Source organism: Bos indicus x Bos taurus, chromosome 8 (assembly GCF_003369695.1).
Source record: "Bos indicus x Bos taurus breed Angus x Brahman F1 hybrid chromosome 8, Bos_hybrid_MaternalHap_v2.0, whole genome shotgun sequence".
Taxonomy (NCBI): domain Eukaryota; kingdom Metazoa; phylum Chordata; class Mammalia; order Artiodactyla; family Bovidae; genus Bos; species Bos indicus x Bos taurus.
Window position 1 is genome coordinate 43376436 of NC_040083.1, and position 20459 is coordinate 43396894.

General features: G+C 49.4%; 1 protein-coding gene across 1 annotated transcript; it reads right to left on the reverse strand.

The window, feature by feature from the left end:
* Nucleotides 1-1387: 1387 nt before the first annotated feature.
* On the reverse strand, nt 1388-14823 carry DMRT3 (doublesex and mab-3 related transcription factor 3). The gene is made up of 2 exons (XM_027549389.1): nt 14059-14823; nt 1388-3080 (listed from the first exon to the last, which is right to left on the reverse strand). Exons 1-2 carry the CDS (start codon nt 14507-14509, stop codon nt 2113-2115), a joined length of 1419 nt encoding a protein of 472 aa, XP_027405190.1. The 5' UTR covers nt 14510-14823; the 3' UTR covers nt 1388-2112.
* Between the last annotated feature and the right edge of the window lie 5636 nt (nt 14824-20459).

Below are 20459 nucleotides of genomic sequence, written 5' to 3' on the forward strand. Positions count from 1 at the left end.
AACTTTTGAGATGAAGATACCTCTGAATATCCAATTGTGTTAGGTAGGCTCAAACATTAGCCCATCACTACCATATAAAATGTCCTGGACACATGTTTTTAGAATCAGGGGTTATATTATTCTCCTCTCTATCCTTCACTTCCTTCATTTATGTAAATACTAATATTTCAATATTACCTTAACCTAGAGAGGTGGGATAGGAGGGGGGGGGAGGCTCAAGAGGAAGGGGTGTTGTGTACAGCCTAAACCAACACAATTTTATAAGGCAATAATCCTCCAAATAAAAAAATAAATATAACCCTAACAACAAATCACACTTACTTCGAAACACCCTGGTACGAAATCATGTCAATTAAATACGTATTAGTCCAACTAATATAAGGAGTTTTTCTCAATGATTTCTCATTCCCAAGGTGCCCAACAGAAATAAAAACGAGATTTTAAGTATCTTTTTTTCTCCTGGGACCCATTCAAGGACGGTGGGCAGGTGACATTAGCTCCTGTTCCTCACTGAGGAAGCACCTCAGGCCAAGAGGGTTTGCCCTTCTCCCTCCAAGACTGAAGATCCCTTCAAGACTTATTCTTGTGCAGGGAGCTCTCTCTCTGCACCCTTGTCATGTAGCGGCTTTCGTTTATTTTCTTATTTTCTTTCTCTTCCACATTCACAAGTTTATTGTCTAACCTTTCCTCTCCAGCACTCTGAAGAAAATACACAGTTAAGAAGTGGCTGGTGTGGGCACCACTGTATATTACTGTTTAAAAACTCACTTATAAAAGTATCTGACAAAGTACAGCACCACCCAAATGCTTTTTAAATGAAGGGGGAAAGTCCTGGTTTCCAACGTTTTGTTGTGGCTATCTGCCAAACAGGAATGGCATCTTTTCTGGTGAGAATGAGGGAATTCACTTCTACAATCCTGGCTGCAAATAGGAGTATAACCTGAACCTAACAGGAGTAACTGCTCTCCTTTACTGAGTACTTTCTCTATGTCAGCAACCAGGCTAAGCACTTTGCTTACTTTCCTCACTGTAGGCTGTTTCATTTTTACTTTGTTTTTAATGAGATTCTCCATTATATAATCCCTGCTTTCTTGGACTCATGGGCGGATAACCTGGACAGTAATATACAAAGAGCATCCTCTTACACAGAGTAGGCACTCAGTAAGTATCTGTTGAAGAAACGAATGGATGGAGGAACTGAATTAACTCTCTTCTTGAACAATCAATTCTGTCTTTCTGAATACAGCCTCAAAGCTTTGCCATTCGTATTTCTCAAGCAGTGTCAGGTTTAACTTAAACCTTGATCCATGCACTAGTAAGTAGCTTTTTAATCGTTTCTATTTTTAGAGATCCTCTTTCATAGGCAGAAATGACATAAACCAAGATCATCTCCTTAGTTTATTTTTTTCTAGAGTCCTTAGCATGCTACATTAACCTGACAAAGCTTAATCTTGTGTTCATTTCACAATATATTTCATGCAGTTCACAGCTGTGATTGGGTTTACATTGACATTACACATGTTTTGATTCAGCCATGTGAAAAGAATAATTCTTAATGGAGTCTGTCTCTGAAAACTGTCCAAGCTTAAATAAGCGTGTGAGTAGTTCACTCTATTAAGTGCAGTCTCTCTTTAAAATGCAAGGATTTTTAGCATAGGAATATGAGGCCCCTGTTTATAGTCCGTTTGCAACCAAACCACTTCTTTAGGTTTCATTATCCTGAGCAATCCTCTTTTACAGAACTGTATTCAAGTACGCTACATTACTGAAGATTCCAGGTTGAGTCTAGGGGTGGGGCCGACCTTCAGCTTTATGTCCCCAAAGACATCTTCCATGGGCCCAGGCTTTCCCCAGACCATTCTTAGCATCAGACTCTCTTTTACAACCAACATTCAGCACTAAAGCCACAGAGCAGAGCTATTTGGCATTTTCCAGTGAAGTGCAAGAAATTAAATAAGTTATGTTTTTTATTGCTAAGGTCTAGAATCAAGCAGGGTTACTTTGTCATATGGCAGGAGAAGGTATACACAGGACGTGGCCTCTCCGTAAGGGGAGGGCGCAGGGTTCAAATGCACAGAAAATGTCACCTGGTCACCCCCATCGGGCGGCGCTTTAAGATGACGAGTTGAGTATTCGGGAGTCTGAGGAGTCAGACCTCTCGTCATAGTCGTCCTCGGTGTAAATGGACTGCTTTGACACCATGGGACACCCGTCATCGGGGATAGCGATCCGAGGGTCTTCGGGGGTGCGGGCGGGGAGGACGGGCGAGCTTCTGAAGACGCTGGTGGAGTTAGTGGGGAAAGGGCTGACGTACTGGGACCGCAGCTGGTACTGCTGCTGCAGCGTCATGGTGTTCCACAGGGTGACATCGTTGGGCAAAAACGGGCTCGACTGGTTTCTCGCCAGAGTATTCCTCAGCATCAGAGGGTACCGGGGCGGCTGGGGAAACGGGTGCTGCAGGGGCACAGCCAGGGGGTTGGGGACCACGTTGGTGGAGTCGGCAGAAAACCTCAGCGTGTCGGGGACTCTGAAGGCCGACCCCACAGACCACTTGGACGAGGAGAGGGGGTAGGAGCTCAAGGTGTGCTCGAAGAGGTGCCCGTTGGAGGGCAGCACCAGGCCCTCGGGCTCCCCAGCAGAAGTCCGGTCGGCGGCCGAGGAGGACGAGCGGCTGGAGAGCAGGACCTCCACAGCGCTCACCAGGTCACCCCCACAGCCCTTGAGGATCAACTCCAGCACCGCGGGCTTCTGGTGGGGGAATATCTTTTTCAACACTTCTAGGGGCGGTCTGTTGGCTTTCAAGCTGAAGGGCAGAGACACGGTCCCTGAGGGGCCCTCGATCAGGAGGTGGCTCTGCTCCCCGGGGTACTTGGGGCTGTCGGGCCGGCTCTCTGAGCTGGCCCCGTTCTTCTGGACCGCAAACCCCGCTTCGTCCACTGACACGATCTCGGGGCTCTCAGGTGTGAAGCAGCCCTTACTTTTGGCCACATCTGGGGAGCTCCTCTGGTCCGTGTCTTTGTCGCTGAAAGTCTCAGCATTGTCAGCGGTGCTGCCATCCCCAAGTCGTTCTTCTGTCAAATCTGAAAAGCAGAGAACAGCTGGTTGAATCCTCTCCTGGTATGCAAAGAACACATGTGCTCAGGAGAGGGCCCTACCTGTCCTTTTTGCAAGGGGAACTGCTTCTCTGTGGGTTATAACATACTGCAAGCCAGAAAATCTATGTCATTAGCAAATGGCAAAAAACGAACAAACCCTGTAAATAAGGATCTAGATATCAGAGTGATTTCTCAGAATGGGCTGTGCAGGAAAGCTTGCCTTCAACACAAAACGGTGCAGAGAGAACTATGACCACAGACGATGTGGCTATCTAGCAGTAACAGTCTAAATGCGGATCAGACTGAGGATAAACACTACCCAAGGATGAACAGAAAAATGAGCTTGGGCTTGTTTTCTAGCTCCTTTTCTCCAAATGAGGGGTCTGGTGCCACCAAAGGACATCAACAGCTGCAACAGCTGGTGCACGACCCATACACCCAAGGGAAATTTTAATATTTTAAAACCATTTTCCCTAGGCAGATTCTGTGTTATATCAGAACGTTTCATCAGGATACCATGTAGAATAACAAGTCAATATGATTGCCAGAGTGAAAGAAGCCTCCATATGTGGAAACCTCTCTTAAAAGGCCACTCAAGATCCCAGAAGACTTGGTTGCCGATAACCCGCACCAGAGGGCAAGCAACACCAGCTGTGAAACCTGGGTGTGGGACAGGCTGCAGACACGGAGAAAGAGATGCCTGGAGAAGGCTTACGAAACTGGAGGAAGACCCATCAACGAAACAGTGCGTCCATAACTCCAGGACCTGGGGTGTAAGAAGCGTATAGGATGGACTTCAAGATACCTTCCTGAATTATATTTTTAAAAGAGAGAGAGAGAGAGAAACAAAGCTTCCCAAATAAACCAGAGCTTTGCTGTGAAGTAAACCAGTAAACCAGTTGTAAATCTAACACTTTGGTCTAAGACATCACTCACCCCCTGAAGAGGGTTAGTATTACTGTGCTAAAGAGGCAGAAAGGAAGACGTAAGCAAGACTGGTTTGGTTGCAGAAGTAGGTTCTAAGAGACCTTTATAATAAAGGAGCATATTCTTTATTAACAATTTATATACAAGCAGATTTTTATCTTTCTTAAACCATGTACTGGCTGTGTCTACTCAGAGCCAACGTAACTGATCTGAAGATGGAAATTATTAATGACCCAGTTGTCAGGTTGTAAACAACCGGTTGGCCTGTGTTTTCCACTGCCCCTGCCTGAATAGCCTCATTGTCGCCTCCTCCCTGGGCACACCTGACGAGGTGTAGAGAGCCAGCTGGTGAAATTTCATCAAAGCAGCATCTAAAATCCATCTCCTCCTATTTGTTGTTGTTTATTTTAAAAGCCTTTAACAAAGACCCATTTGTAAGCTTTTTTCTAATATGGGATATACCTTAATTATAATTGCAAGAAAAAACTTTGATTCTTTACAAACCAATAAATGTGTTCTAAGCATAAATACTTCAAAAAAATATCCTTAAACTATATCGGTGAAACTTTTGACTGTAAATCTGATACAAATTCATACCTATCCCAAATTTGCATTTAAACTGCTTCTTTTTCCAATACAAAATATCAGCTGTCAGTGTGGGGACCATCTTCAGCCAACACGCATGAAGCCATTTTTGCTTTCTATAACAATTTCGGGATATGCACAAGAGACCTTTTCGCAAGAGAAATATGACATATCCTCTTCAGCAGCATCCTAGGATTGGTGACCCAATATTCATCTCCTGGGTTAATGTGGTAGTCGTCCTTGATCCCAATGAGAAAAACAGCAACAGAAGAGCTTCCACAGGCTCATACTGCAAGCAGGCAGACCTGTCTAAATTTCCTGACACATGACCCTACACCTACCTCTCGGTGTTACTCTGTCATTAAACACTTGACAATGAGCAGACAGTGACAGTATGTTAACTCAGCACTGAACTCAATGCACAACCGGATCTTGGCCTCTGCTCACTGGAGCTTAGGAAAACAAGTCAAATACTCTCCCGGGGGAAATATGGACATCAAGTAAGGCTTTAAACACTGTGATTCTCTAAACAGTTTTCTTATTTAACTTTCATTATCTATTATTATCAGCATCAAGTACTTTTATCACTGTATCCTGCAAGACATCAAGGGCAGAAAACATCATCAGATATAAGACTGGCCCCTAACTTGTGGAATTTATTACCAAGTTAGGGAGATGAGATGTGTGTGCGGGGAGAAAGCAAACACAGCCAGGGAAAAACTGCTAAGTGGGAAATATGCACACACGGAACACAAACGTTCACAGCAGCATTATCCACAAGTGACAAATGTTGGAATAAACCCAACATCCATCAATGATGGATGAACGGATAAACAAAATGTGGTCTATACATATAATCAAATAGTATTCAGCCTCAAAAATGAAATTCTCACATATGCTACAATGTGGATGAACCATGAATACATGCTAAGTAAAATAAGACAGACACAAAAGGAAAACCGATCTATGATACCATTTATATAACATACCTAGAACAGGCAAACTCATAGCGACAGAAAGGAAAAGAGTGTTGTCAGGGACTGCGGGAGGGAGTAACAGAGATGTATTGTCTAATAGGTATTGAGTTTCATTAAGGGATGATAAAAAGTTCTGAAAATGGAAAGTGGTAAGGTCTGCACAACATTATGAATGTGTTTAATGTCACTATATTGTATCCCTAAAATGGGTTAAAATAGTGAAATTTATGTTGTGTGTATTTTACTACAATGAAAAAGTGAAAGAAATATGATACACAGCGTCACAGCAATATAGGGATGGTGAGATTGTTTTAAAGCAAGAAACAGCTGGCTCTTCTAGAAAAGAAAGGGTAACAACAAAAATTTTTTAAAGCTCTAATTTTGATATTTAGATATTTTCAAAAGCATACTTTCAAAAGCAGTGTGTGAACCTAACTTCCCATTTTAAAAGGTAACTTTTCCCCCATCCTGGATCAGTTACAGACACTGAAGACATTTAAGGAAAATGTCTCTAGGTCTATCACCAAGTTCATTCTTCCACAGAATGCTTCAGACTACAGAAGAAGTGGTTCAAAGGGCAAGTTTAGCCAAAGGAGAACTAAGGAATTAATGTTCTGGCTAATCTGCCATATCTACCATTAAGAAAATGTAGTAGTTTTTTCAAGATGGTAAAGGATGTACTGTTCCAAACCACTGGATACTGGATGGCAGGATTGTAAATCAGACAATACAAACTTTTATTTTGGAACCCATCTTCCCGATCTGCAGAGCAGGCCACAGTAGACTCTTCTCTGGTTGGCAGCGCGTCCAGCGGTCATGAAGCACTGGGCTGCGTCAAGTCTCTTCCGCATTTCCTCCTGCCCTTTTGTAGCTGCCACTGTGACATCCCAGTGCAGCAAGCACTTGTGGCCACCTCTCAGAGAGTGATGTGGGATTGTACTAATCTGTCCACACTCTCTCTCTCTCTCTGCAGATTTCTGGGCTGATCAACCTCTCCTAGAGGTATGCTGGCTATGGCCAAAAAGTGAGAAAATCTAACGTGACGTCAAAGGAATCAGACTTACAAATTCAGAACATTCCAACCAACCAAGTTCAGCCCAGTTTACACCATATCCAATGGGAAGATAGAAGCTGCTGAAGGAAGCCGTGAGTGGAACACACCTATGCTGTCCACACACCTGAGCACCATGTAAAGTCCTGCTAAGGGGTGCTGGATAAACAGAATCCCAGTCAACATCCAGGGATGCTGGGGTCTCAAAACTGGGCCAGGGAAGACTAGCCTCTCACCTTATACCAAGAATAACTCCTTACCCAGCAATAATGCCTACAGGGCAGAATATATGATCCCTGCAAGTTCATGGTGTCAAGTGCTGGTTGTATTGTTATACCTAAACTGCAAGCATTGTAAATTATTCTGTCATAAATGCAGACTTTCACAAGTAATTACAGAGGGTGAATCTTGGGCCCAGTGATAAAGTATAATTTAATAACAGGTGTTTCTTTATATCTCTAGATATTTTTTTTCCTAAATGAACTTTATAAATGCTCCTGTTGGTTTAAAATACAAAGACTTTTGGAGATATAGAAATGTGAAACTGCCAAGTAGCAAAATGAAAAACGAAATGCTCTCCAAATGTTTTAACCTCTTTCTTCTTGAAACTGACACCCTAATTCCTAGAACATTAAAGAGTAAGAATATATTTCAATTGATAATATTTTTACTCCTAATATACAGGCACCAAAAACAGCTAGACTAAAAGCAGAAAGAAATCACTCATCTGCTATTGCAAACCAGTTATTGAAAGTGATATAATTTGCTATTTCTAAAGCTAAACATCTAGACATTTAAAAATCTTCTAGATGTTCACACTTCAATTTCGTATTTTTCATGATGCAGAAACACAGCTATCCCTGAAATAAACTCTTCACAAGGGTAAAGATGTTTTTTGAAAGTAGATACTCAATTAAGAAGGAATTTTTTTTCTCTGGAAAACAGTGCTACCAACTTCAAAAATATATGTGTGCCATAAGAAGCTACAAGACTTTAAGGACAGAAAATGAACACTCACACAAAAATGACTTCCAATCTTCTGACCTCTTTCTGGACTCTAAAAGGAATATTTTTCAAGAAGCAGGAGGGAAATTATCTAAAAATATACAAGTATGTTTGGTACTTATAAAAATGCAGCTAGCTACTTATTCAGTTGTCTATTTAACAAGTTTTAAGTCTTTTCACCATGTGCCCTTGCACTGTGCTAGCCAAGATTATACAGAGATGATCAAAGCATTTATCTTGTGAAGACTGAGAGGCTTACTCTTTACTAATGAACATTTTGCAAAATTTCCAAGTTACCTATGCAATGAGTCGTATTTACATTGAAACACAGCAGGTAACCCAAAGGCCAGCAGCTGGGCAGACTGCTGTATTCATGGGAGGGAATGTTGTTGAAAACAGTCATATAATGGCTATGAGGAGAACATATACTGAACTAAAACAAGTAATAATTACAGGGTGGTGGGGCAGAACAGATCTCAGCTTCATAAAATTTATGTCTGCCTAGTCATTGGCATCAAAAGAGATTAGAGATTTGTTAGAAAACCAATGATCTGAATGTTAAGTTTTCCATAATATTGTTATTCAGCAGTTGATTGTGTTGATTTTCTTATAGTTGTTTAACTGTATAATAAGATATAAAAAATTAAAAATAAAGCCTGCCTAGTTATGGTTCAGTTTCCCCTCAGTTTCTTCAGAGGACAGTGATTTGCAGGGCTCAAACAAGAGGGTGACTCCCTAAAGCCACATGGGATTCTTGGATGCTATGTGACACGATCCCAAGGTGATGGGCCTGCAATGGCCAGCATTCCACTACTCCAACCTCTGCCAGGAGAGGCCATGCAAACCCCAATGCAAGGCCCAACCTGCCATCAGAGCCATATGACACGAGACATAGGGTCCAGGACCTGAGTGACTAATGGCTGAGGAGCCACAACAGGTTCAAAAGCCAATCTAAGGAGAAAAGGAAGAGAGAAAGGGGAGGCAGGCAGGCAAGTAGGTTTTCACTGGACTCTGTGCAACATTTCCCAGAAAGGGGCTCGGAGTCCTCCAGGCACGTTGATTTATGAAGACTTACTCCCTTTCCCTCTGTAAAGCTGTTAGCTGAAAGTGCTGACTGGCTGCAGTGAAGAATTTCTCATCAATGCTCTTTGATTGTATTTTGCAAACAAAATGCCTGTTGCTTGGTAACATTTCACTTGAGCCTGACCTTCCCCGAAAGTTATTGCTATCAGATTCGATTTACACTGTCCTCTTGTGATTACTGTAATCTTTTAAACTCGGGAGTTCATCCATCAGGGAAAAGAAAAGTTGGTTGTGTAAGTCGAGAACAGGACTATCCGCCAGATTTATAACCCAGAGGGGCGTGCTGTGTTGGGGGAGAGGTTCTGTCCTGGGTGGCAGGGAAACGCTGATTCTGAGATGTGGAAAACGCCCCCCTCGCCCCCTCTCCCCCCGCCCCCCCCCCACCCCGAGTTCCCTACGCCCGGTGCTCTGACCCATAAGATGGACATCAGCGCCTCTCTGAACCTCTGGGGGCAGTTTGGGCTCCCCCGGGAGAAAGGGGCTGGGAGACTAGCCAGAGCTACGCCCACCTCGAGGGGCGCCAGGAGGGCAATGGGGCTTGGTCCGCCTCCCAGGCTGGAGCTGCCAGATAAAATCGTCCGCAGGATGCCCAGTGGAATCTGCACTTAGGAAAAACAACAAAGCATGTTTTAGAAGTTTGCCCTGTGCAGTGTTTGACGTCCTATTTTTGTGTGTGTGTATTTGTAGGCTTTTTGCTAAATCTGGCACTCTGCCGAAGCTGGGAGGCGGCAGGGAGGGAGCGGGGAGCGGGAGAGCAGAGGCTAGGCGAAGCTGAACGAGGAGGGCCAGGCGGGCCGCCGGTTGAGCCCTGCCGGTGGGGCTGAGCGCCCACCGCTCACTGCAGAAGGAGCTGGGGAAGGAGGCAGCCTCCCACCGGACAGGGATCCGAGGGGAAGCGGTCCAGGGCAGCCGCAGGGGAGCCACAGGCACACGGCTGCCACCGCAAAACACGGCCGCCATGGCCTCTATGGGTCTCCCGACTGTCCCAACTCCAACCCCGGGTCCCGGACCAGTCACCCGCACTGGCCGAGCTCAGCGCAAGGGCCGGGGACCCAAGGCGGCCACTGGCCAGGCACGGGAGGGAAAGACCAGAGCTGAGAGCTGCCCCGGAGCCGGCCACGGGTCAGGCTTGGAAGAGACCGGTCAGGCTCGCGTCTTCCTTTTCGTTTGGTTGGTTTTTATTACTTAAAACTAAACCCCTTGCCCCAAATCAAAACGTCTGAAGTAACCAGACCCTGTTTTAAATTCTTAGGTACCCTTCAGGAAAGACTTTGAGGTCTCCTACCACTTCTGTGCTTCAAGTCCCTGGTCGTTGAGCATTTCCCACCCTGGCCTGGACTAGCACTCTGCCCACAACTCAGTATCGGTGCAGATGTGTGTGTGTGTGTGTGTCTTTTTTTTTTTTTAATTAAAAGTAAAATTTAAAATTAGGAAGCTGACAAGACAGGACCTAATCAAGCTGGAACTGAAAAGCCCAGAGTAAGCTTCAAGATGTGAGGAAGTGCCGGCCAGGAGGTAAGATAAAATAAAGGCAGTTTTCCGAAATCTCCCAACTTCCCTCCCTACAGGTCTCTTGTTTCGCTTCTTTTCAGGAGAAATAAACAGGAAAGAAGATCCTACTTTCTTAACCCTGCTCTCTTTTTCCTAATCAAATATGATTCTTTAGATTTCTTTACCTTCAAGAAATGTTAAAACTTGCTCACACATTTCTTTTGATGGCAGATGTAAACCTAGCGAGAGTCCATAGCCACAGACCTGTCCCCTCTCAGCCCAAGGAGACCCAGGACATTCTTCAGGAAGAAGAGGAGGACGTGGGGGGAGGGAGCCACACACAGGAATGTAACTTAAGCTTCCCACCTTGGTCATGACCCTTAACTTTCCTGAGCTCTGGAGCCCAGTCCAGAAAGGCAGGCTTGGCTGGTTGAAACTGCTGACTCAGATACACTAAGAGCTGAAAGATGTTCAAGTTCCCAAGATATTTTCATGACGGGAAGGAGGAGGGGAGTGAGAAGGATGAAGAGGGAATGGGAGAGGATACGAACGAATCAACAGGGTAGTTTTAAAGAAGCTTAGACTAGAATTTGAGGTTCCATCAAAATCTACTAATTCCAGGCCAGTCATAGATGATACTCAAGCAGCAGGGGAAATGTACTCTCAAAAAAGAAAAAAAATGCTCTAATCCATTGCTAAAAGTAATAATCTGAGAATATGAAATTTCTCCTTAAAACCACTGCCACTTTTAAAAGGATGTTAAACATGATACACCATTAGATAATGTAATTCCTGTTCCTTTAAAGAATCTGAAGCATAATTTGGGAACTAAATTTCTTCCAGCTACAAAGCTGAGTTTTGGTATTAATGTTGCTCGCTGCACAAGGTGTTTTTTCTCCAGCAGTTGCCCAACAAACATTCCCTTCTCCAGGGCACGTTCTTTTCTTAAGGATCTCTGGACAGGGGGAAAGATACCCTGTGTTTCTGCACCTGCATTTGCAGCCAATAAAAAAAGCCAATGTCTCCACAGCTATGTACCTGAACAAAATCTCCATAATCCCACAGAAACAAATCTCTATAAATGACCAGCAGATATTCAGATTCCTAATGGTCTATGAGGACTTCCCTGGTAGCTCAACAGTAAAGAATCCACCTGCAGTGCAGGAAACATGGGTCAGATCCCTGGGTCGAGAAGATCCCCTGGAGAAGGAAACGGCAACCCACTCCAGTATTCTTGCCTGGAAAATTCCATGGACAGAGGAGCCTGGCAGCCTACAGTCCATGGGATCACAAGAGTCAGACAGGACTTAGCGACTAAACCACCACCACCCACCAGTGGTCTGTGAACTTACTGTACACGTGGACCTACAATTCAAATAGTGCTTCACTTCCCTAAGTAGTGAGCTACTTGCCCAGTACCATATCTAACAGGCTTCTCAATATGCATGGTATGTTACATACAAATACATCCTAACACCTGCAAAAAAATACGTAGAGCAACCAGTAGTCCCATCCAAGCGGTTTTCCCTAACTTAAATCCCAAATGGGTTTTCTCCATATAAAGCATTGCATAGAACTGATCCACTTGTGTACCTGCCTTCCTAATGGAAAACAACTATCTAGTCCTTCCCTGCCCTCTCTCATCATCATCAGATTGGTGACTGGCTTTTTTGTTGGTGTTAAATGGAATTATGGGAGCAAACCAATTGAAAGAAGAAAACAAAAGTTTCCTAAATAATATGTGCAAGGTACACAGCAGGACCAGCTGGAAACTGAGCTGCTGGTCCCTGACAGCTTAGTCCCCCAAAGCCATCACTCTGACCTCTTCTTGGGTCAAATCCTATTCTCCTTTGCAATTACTGGTTTTCAATTTGAAAGGCTCAGGCTATCCCAGAACGCTTGGTTCCCGGTGAAAGAGAGCGCACCAGGTGCGATCAGCCTCCCGCTCTTCCTCACCCCAAGCTTGTATCATTGCTGCTGCTGCTCCGCCTTTCTGCCTCCCTCACTGCCCACCTCCCAGGGCTGTTTTTGGTCTCGGTGCTTTAGAAACGGTGAACTTTGGCTATCCCAGAGAACAGGTGTGAAGAGCACAGGATGTGAAGGAAACCAAACCCCTCTTGGACAGGGACCCCAGAACCCAATGCACTATTATGGGGGTGCTGCCTGCACTGTCACAGGGGAAATGGAGACAGAGGAACTGGAAATGGGAAGGTTCAGAAGAGTCACTGGCATAGATCAACTTTGAGAACTGAGACAAAACCCTCCTAGTTATCTGCCCTAATTTAAAAGAAAAAAACAAAAAGGTTCTTTCCCCTCCCCTCTGACTCCCCTGTGGCAAACCTATAAAACATGAAGCGATCATACTGACAAAAGAGAGTCACCAGGAAGTGAGTGGACATACTCAGGGAAAGGCTTATATCCCACCTCGGATTAAAGTGACAAAATCCACGTTCAGCAAACTCACTTCTGTCCTTAAACACCCAGTTCTGCTCTTCACATAAGATGTTCTCAGAGGTTGGGTCTACAGAGCATAACTGAGGACCAGGGCAGCAGAACTGAGCCTGCCAGGCGGCCTACCAGCTTATCCCCCCAAAAAACGGCATGTCCCAGCTCCACCCAGCAATCTAGTGCTCCGGAAAGCCTCTCCAGAAACCAGAAGTATTGCATTTTGGGGGGTGGGCAATTAGGGGTAGGCAGAAGCTCTACCATTAGTTCCACCCACAGGAGGGCTTTGGTCAGTCGAGGGCCTTCCACCTCTGAGTCCCAGCATACCTCTCAACCCTCTCCCTGAGAAGATGGGGTTTCTTTCCTTTGCGCATCTGCCCCAGTGAAAGGGAAACACCAAATACCTGTCCACTGAATTCCAAGGGGTTAAAAACCAAAGAGGCATTTGGGCTGGGCAGGACAGTCGCAAGCTAGTAAGTCTCCAGGAGAAAAGGCTCCAGTGGGGTGTGCAAAGTTTTGGTGGCCTGAAGCAGGGAACCGGAAAAAAAAGGTGAGTAGGGGGATCTGCGCAGCTCCAGGACTCAGGGCAGACCCTTGCTCTCTAGAGCACAGGAGAGGAGGAGGGGGAGGAGGAGAGGAGAGGACCGGGCCCACGGAGAACTGGAGAAAGGGCTCTCCAGGCGTGGCCTTCCTCACTGTAGGTCAGGTTTTGTCTTTCTTTAAAACCACAGACTGCAGAGGACTGCCTGCGAAATGGTGTTCCAGGACCTGAACTCCTGCAAAAGGAGTTGGTTGGCTCTGGGTGCACCAGATTGAGTCCCCGCTAACAGTTTTGGGAGTCTCTCTGGTCCCATTCTACTATTGCTTCTAAACAGGGCTTCCTTCAACAAACTGCAAAAGGCTGGAGACCACAGCAGACTGCTAGGAAGGCTTCAGGTTCGCTCCAGTTCCCGGGTGCCGAGAAAATCGCCCAGAGTAGGCCAAACCGTGGGCCTGGGCTCCTTCTCTGTCCTCCCGTCCCGACCTTCAGATGCAAGGCCTCTCAAGCCCACAGTCGGAAAGCCTGGCGGTGTGTGCGCCCGCGTGGATTTTAATCTGGTCCTGTTTCGACCTCTTTATCTACCCGTCCCCTTAAACTTAGAGAAGGCACTTGGCGAGCCCGAGGCGCCTTTCCCGAAGGCACCTGGGTTCTACCTCCTACCTCTCCGGGTCCAGACTGAACGCCGCTTCTGCCGAGGGAATAAGGACCGGCTTGGCTGAAGTTGGGGGAGGGGGGGAGATCGCGCCCAGCCCACTCCCGCCACACTCGCCTTCGGGCCTGCCGGCCAAAGCCTCCAGAGCTGCTTCCACGTGTTTCCGCCCAGGCGCCAGCCCGGCCCGGCCCCGCCGCGGCCCTTACCTGGCTTGGCGAGCGGCGCCTGCAGCGCCCCGGGCGGGGGCTCGGCGGCCCAGCGCAGCGCGGCGGCCGCAGCCAACTCAGCAGCTGGGCGCGACGGCGGCTGAGACTGCTGCGAGGTCGGCGGCGGCTGCGGGGCGGCGGCGGCGTCTCCCGGCGGCGGGGGTCCCGGCAGGGCGCGCAGCGAGTCGGGGATGAGGCTCTCGAGGCTCTCGTTGGCCTGCTGCCTGCGCAGCGCCACCTGCGCCGCCATGACCCGCTGCCGCTCGATGATGAGGATGCACTTCTCGCAGGTGCAGTCTTTGAAGCGGCAGTAGCGCTTGTGGCCCTTGAGCCAGGACAGCACGCCGTGGTTGCGGCAGCGCGCGCACTTGGGCGTGCGCTGCAGGGGCGCCCGCGGCGGCTGCGACACCGGGCCGCCCATGTACAGGTAGGGGGAGCCGTAGCCGTTCATGCCCCGGGCTCCCGACACAGCTGGCAAGCTGGCGGCGGGAGCCGATACTGGGCCGCTGGACGGCGGGGCTGAGAGGCCCTCTCAAAAGCGGCCTCCGGGCGGCGCAGTCCTCGGAGTCTTCGGTCCCGCAGTCCAGGCGGCCTCGAGCGCTTCGGAGTGGCTGGAGGGGCCGCGGCCGTCTTTACGGCTCCCGGCGGGCGCTTCCCCAACCCCGAGTCGGCCGAGTCTCCGCCCGCCGCTCCTTTGGCCGGCACGTCCTCCCCGGCCGCTACGCGGCGGCGGCTGCCGGGAGCCGGCGAGAGCTCTGGTTAAGGTCTGAGGCGGCTCGTCTGCAGCTCCCGCGCGCAGACCTGCCGGCACGTCCTCCGCCGCCCTCTCCCCGCCTCCCTCCCCCGCCACCCCCACCTCCGGGGTCCCGGTCTCCAGGCACTCTCCACCCCACTCCACTCCACGCCTCCTTCCTTTCTGCCGGCGCCTCTCGAGTGCCGGCGCTTCACTCTCCTTGCTACCTGCCGCCGGGCCACTGTCACGGGGGCGCTCACTGCCCCCTCCTCCACCCTCCCCGCGCCTCCCCTGCTTGCACGGGAGGGACTGCAGCACTCGGGACGCGGCAGCGCCCGCGGGGCGGGGAAGGGAGGACCTGCGCGGATGAGCGTGAGGGTGCCTCTGGGCGAGGCGGGTGGCAGTTCCCCTTCAACTCTTTTCCCCCCTCCCTCCAGGCCCGATTTGGCGGCACCGGGCCCGAGGCGGCTTTCATTCCCACACTTGGCCACAGAAACACGGCTCGGGGATATCCGGAACCTATCTGAGCGCTGCGGGTGCACTAGGGTCCCGGCGCGAGAAGAGCTTTTAAGTTGGGGGGAGCCAGGCCCTGCGGCCACTGGCTGAAGGAGTTGGAGGTAGGGCATTGGAACTGGTTCGAGAAATGGGGGCTTTCTTGAGTTCTTTTTGCAACGTTGTTGTTGTTGTTGTTGTTTTTCCCCTTTTGCCGCTGCAGAAGAACATGCTTTTGAAAACCTGCTGGTCCAAGGACGACGACCCGTTTTGCAAGCTATTTCAAAGGGGAAAATAGTCCTCCCTCTGTGGCGCAGAGTTTACCTTTCTACACCTCCACGTTGTAATAAAAAATAAAGTCTCTGTCCTGAAAAGCCGGCAAGTGCTCTTTTGGAGTTTGTGTTTAAGCACTGGGTCTAAACTTTCAGGGAGCGGATGGAGGGGCCACGCTAGCGCCCCCAAAGTCACCGCATATGATCTGCGTTCTGCCTAACGGTCTTTGAGAGATCAAACGGAGGTCTCGCATCACCCCATTCAAATGCCCACGGACTGAGCAAGCTAGTTATGAATAAGGGATGGGGCCTCCCCACCCCCACCCCAGTGTCTTTGTGTACGGGTGGGAGAGGACCTTTGCACAAGATGACAGCATAAAACTGTTTAAAGTGATACTGTGTGTATAGGTTTGGCCTAAAGCAGAATACTTCCACAAATGCACAGAGATGCTCCCCTAATGCGAGAAAACAAAACTAAAAAGCAGTGGTTACTGCGGCGCAGGGTAGCACAATGGCTCAGTGCGAAGAGGGGCGATGGCAATCCCGGAGCTCTCAGTTGGCAGACTTAAGAGAGCACACCCTGAATTCATCTCTTGGCGGTCTGGATGAATCCAATGCGAATCCGGAGCGTAGACCAGTCGGCTGCAATGGTCAACCGGTCGGCGCCTCTCAGCTTTATTCTGCACTGCTTTGGAAGCAAACAAACAACCCGAAAACGTCCATGTGTGTGCTGTGAATTCAAGTACCACCAGGCGTTCCAGCAGCCAACCCTCCGCCTAAAAGGGCGATTCCGGGAGAGGAGGTTAAAAAGTGAACCTGATTGTGTATCTTTCCCTTGAGGCCCTTGGCTGCCCCCCACCTTCCCCGTTTCAGACCTGCGGACCTCATGGGGCGCAGAAAGGAACCCCCAGCAAGAGACTGCTAACCTTAGGAGGCTTGCCTCCAAAACTGCTTAGGGCACAGACCCCTTAGTCTTACTCCTAACTCCCACCACGTCATCAGTCTCTCCTCCCAAACTTCGCGAGGCACTACAACTGAGAGGAACTTCCAAAAATTCTCGGGACTAGAGGCCTGGGTCACCCGCAGCGCCGTGGCCCAGGGGCTTGCAGGTGGGAAGTTGACACATAGAAGGCCTAGAATGACCCTGAATCTGGGGCACTGAAATCTCTAAATCTCTTGGGAATGCAGAGACCACAAATTTTGCAAAGCCACATTTCTCCCATATTTCCTTCAAATAAATGGTCAGCAAAACCAGGAGTATAAGAAACCTGAGAGTAACGATTTCTTTTCTTTTTTTTTTAAAGGAAAGCCGCAGAGCTCAGCACCAGGTTTGGGGGACATTTCCACTACAAGGCGACCCACTCTCCCTCAGTCACCTAGTCACCCTTGCCACTCAAACAGTCTTGCATTATTTGGTCCCCGGGGCTCCGTTTCACTCCAGTGCACATGGAGGCTGAGACCTAAATACTCATTTGATATAGCGCAATAATCCTTTTCTCATATTTGATGGGAATGTTTTCCATATCCCAGTATTTGACAACATGTCCCTATAGGGACAGGTTTGTATTTATGTTGGTAAAATGTCCCCTGCCTCAAAGTCTATTGTAACCCAACACCTGACAACCCCGAGTCCCATTTCTGTTTGCAGAAAGGGTTTATTCAAGCACATAATGGGATCCCAGCAGAAAGCCTTTCAGAACAAGGGGCTATGGTAAACTTCACCACATGAACTCCGTTTCCAGGGCTATTAAGCTTTTAATTGGAAAATAGCAGAGGAAATTTCAAGGTGACTATAACGTGTTAGTAGTTAGTGTGGAGAAGAAAAGCCGGAGCGGGGATGAATGTAAAAAGCATATGGTCCGAATCACATTTAGGAGGAGAGGCCTGCCGCTTAATATAACTAAGTCCCGGCGGCTTATATACTTACGGGAAAAATCATCAAAGAAATTGGAAAGGGAGCAGTGAGAGTTACAAGTAAGTGTAACCTCGCTAGACTGGATCCACTCAGTCCTGCTCTGGGTGGGTGGGTGTGGGTGCGCGCGCGCGTGTTCAAACCACAATAACTGGGTAAAGCTTGTGTGTGTGTGTGTGTGTGTGTGTGTGTGTGTGTGTGTGTGTGTGTGTGTGTGTGTGTATGTGTGCGCGCGCGGGCGCGTACGCATGTGTTCAAACCACAATTAACTGGGTAAAGCTGTGATAGGTATTAAAGGGTCAAAGGCTGTAAGACAAGTGTGCATATGTGGTTCTCTTTCTCTTGGCGCGCACACAATCTCACGGGTTGTGTGTATATCTAAAAGTTAAGAACGCAGTGCCCCTGCTCAGAAACTGAAGATGTCCCGATTGGAAGCTGCCCCTCACCGCAAGCAACACTTAATCAAAAGGACAGTTTCATATTGTCCCGGATGTATAAATACATCAAGAAATTTTCTGCTTTGCTGGATTCTTAGGGAGGGGGAAGTCAAGGTTCTTATACTGCTGCTTAAACCTCGACCACGGTGACACTGAAGACTGGGGCATGTAGAAAGCCTTTTTATGTTTTTATTTTCTAGAAAGCCCTTTTAAAGCAGGAAAACGAACTCCCTCTACCCACTCAAGAATTTTTCAGCTCTCACCCTGTCCATGCCTCTCAGCATCACTCATTGGCGAGCTTCACATTGAAAGGGGGGAACAAATGTCCAGTGAGGCATTTGTTTCTAGAGGGGAAACCAGCAATCCATTTCTTGAGGTAACAATGATGCCCCGGTCTGCCACATTTGCGAGAGCCTCCTATACACCCCCATGGATCCCCGAAGTCACCCTCCGGGGCTCAAGACAGAGGACAGAGACCATGCGACCAACGAGTGATTGAACTTGCGCCTGACCGGCGGGGGACGCGGCTAAGCAGAAAGAAGATCCTGGAGTCTCGTCCCACACCATTGTGGCATCAGGCTGCCTGAGGATCTCGGCGGCCGAAGCTTTTCGGAGCAAACGGGACCTAAAACGGCTTGCAACCCCGCCAGCCCCGTACAGACGCGGCTGCCTGGTCCTTCGTATTCTAGAACTCTGGAAACCAGCAACCGTTCACGCCAAGGTCGCGCCTGCCCCCACCATCTAAGGCGGGTGTAGGGGTGTCGCTCCCGCACTGCAGCGTCTGAGGCGCGGCGACATCCGCCGAGCGCTCCCCCTGGGCCAGGGCCGCGAGGCCCGAAGGCGCCCGGGGCTCCTGGGTCGAGGCGCACGCACCCCGCCGGCACCAGGAGGGCGTGTGGGGACCCGGGGCGGTGATCAGATCCCTACACCGTTTTAGAAGAGTGTCGCCTCGGGAGCCTGACGACCCCATTTGCTTTCTGGGCCAAAGGAAAAGGAAAGATGTACCCTCCGAGATGAAATGAGAGCAGCCCCGAACTTTAACATTTTAAGACAGTCTTTTCTCTGCGACTCCAGAAACCAAAAAGAGTCGGGAAAATAATTTTAAGTACGTTAGCGAAAACTTCAAGAAACAAGAGTTTCTTTTCCCCGGAGTATTTGCTTTCGGGGCGCTAGTGCAATGCCCCAGGACAAGCCCTCTTTCCAGAACTCTCTGGCGACTCCTCGGCAGTCTCAGAATAAAGCTCTGCGGGGTGAGGCGGAGAGAGGTGAGGACTTCAGCGCTGAAGTCCCTTCTCGATTCGAGCGGCACGACAATAAATAGTGGGAAACGGCCGGCGCTGCCCGCCTGTCAGGGAAAGCTGGGTACAAACGCCACGAACCGAGACCAGACCGTCAGAACAACAACGCTGCAAGGCCGAAGCCCCGTGCGGGAACCGAAAGGCACCCCACCCCAAGACTCTAGGCCCAGACTCGGCTCACCTAGCCGGCACCAAAGCCTCCAGGGCGGGGAGACTTCCGGAGCACGCGGGCCCCACCCACCTAACGCCCCGCCCACTCTCCCAGAACCCTCTTGCACCGTCTGGGCCGCAGCTTAGAGCTACTGAAAAGTTTGCAGGCCTTTGGCCAGGGGTAGGGGAAGGCACTTAACGAATACTTGACTGAGTGAAGGCCTCGCTTTTCCCTGGGGGCGGGGGAGGGGGGGGTAGGTGGAGAGGAGTGTTTTAAAGGCGAGAATAAAAGATACATTGGCGGCTGAGCTTACGCGTGCCCGGCGCGCAGCAAAGGTCTCAGGCCTTGTTCGCTTGCCTGTACGCAGAGGGAGCGAGGAGGACGTAAACCCACGCAAGTTCCCGGAGCAACCTCTCAGAGGGGCGGCGGGCTGGCTGCGGCGACCCCAACCGGAGGGGCGGATAGGGCCCAGTCCCGGGAGCTAAGGAAAACCCTGCGCTCGCCAGGCTGCCTTCTGGATTGCTTGTGACACGAAGCACGTTCTATAAAGCGTGCCAAGCGTGGTGCTATGCGTCAGATGCGGGGTAGTCTACATGTGCACGTGAAGCCAGTTCAGTAATGCGGTTTCCAAGAAGCGGGGAGAGGGCTCAATTTCTACGCCTGGGTGGGAATCTAGTTTCCACTAGATGCCCGGGAGACGGCTATGCGGGCTCCGTGCGTGGGCTTTGCAGGGGGAGTGTAAGCAGGGATAATGGCAGCGAGGAGGCCAGGGTCATCAAGAGCGCCCTGGGCCCCTCAGGCCGCTATCCTTGAGACCCTAGTTCTACAGCACACTAGTGGAGTGAGAACCAGAAGACAGACCGGAGTGGGCGCGGGTCCCGGGCGCCGCGTGCTCCGGAAGGGAGGAGAAGTCGCTCCTCATCCCCAACCACTCGGAAGTCGCAGGCGGTCCTGAGGAAAGGCTTGCGCTTCGTCTGCCAACAACATTCAAAAAAGGAAGGCCCGGCAAGCCTGCCTCTGTTTCCCCGCACGGAAGACAGCGCCGGTAAGGGGCAAGAACACAGCGCCCGGCACGCCCACACCTGCACACGCAGGGTTTGGGAGAG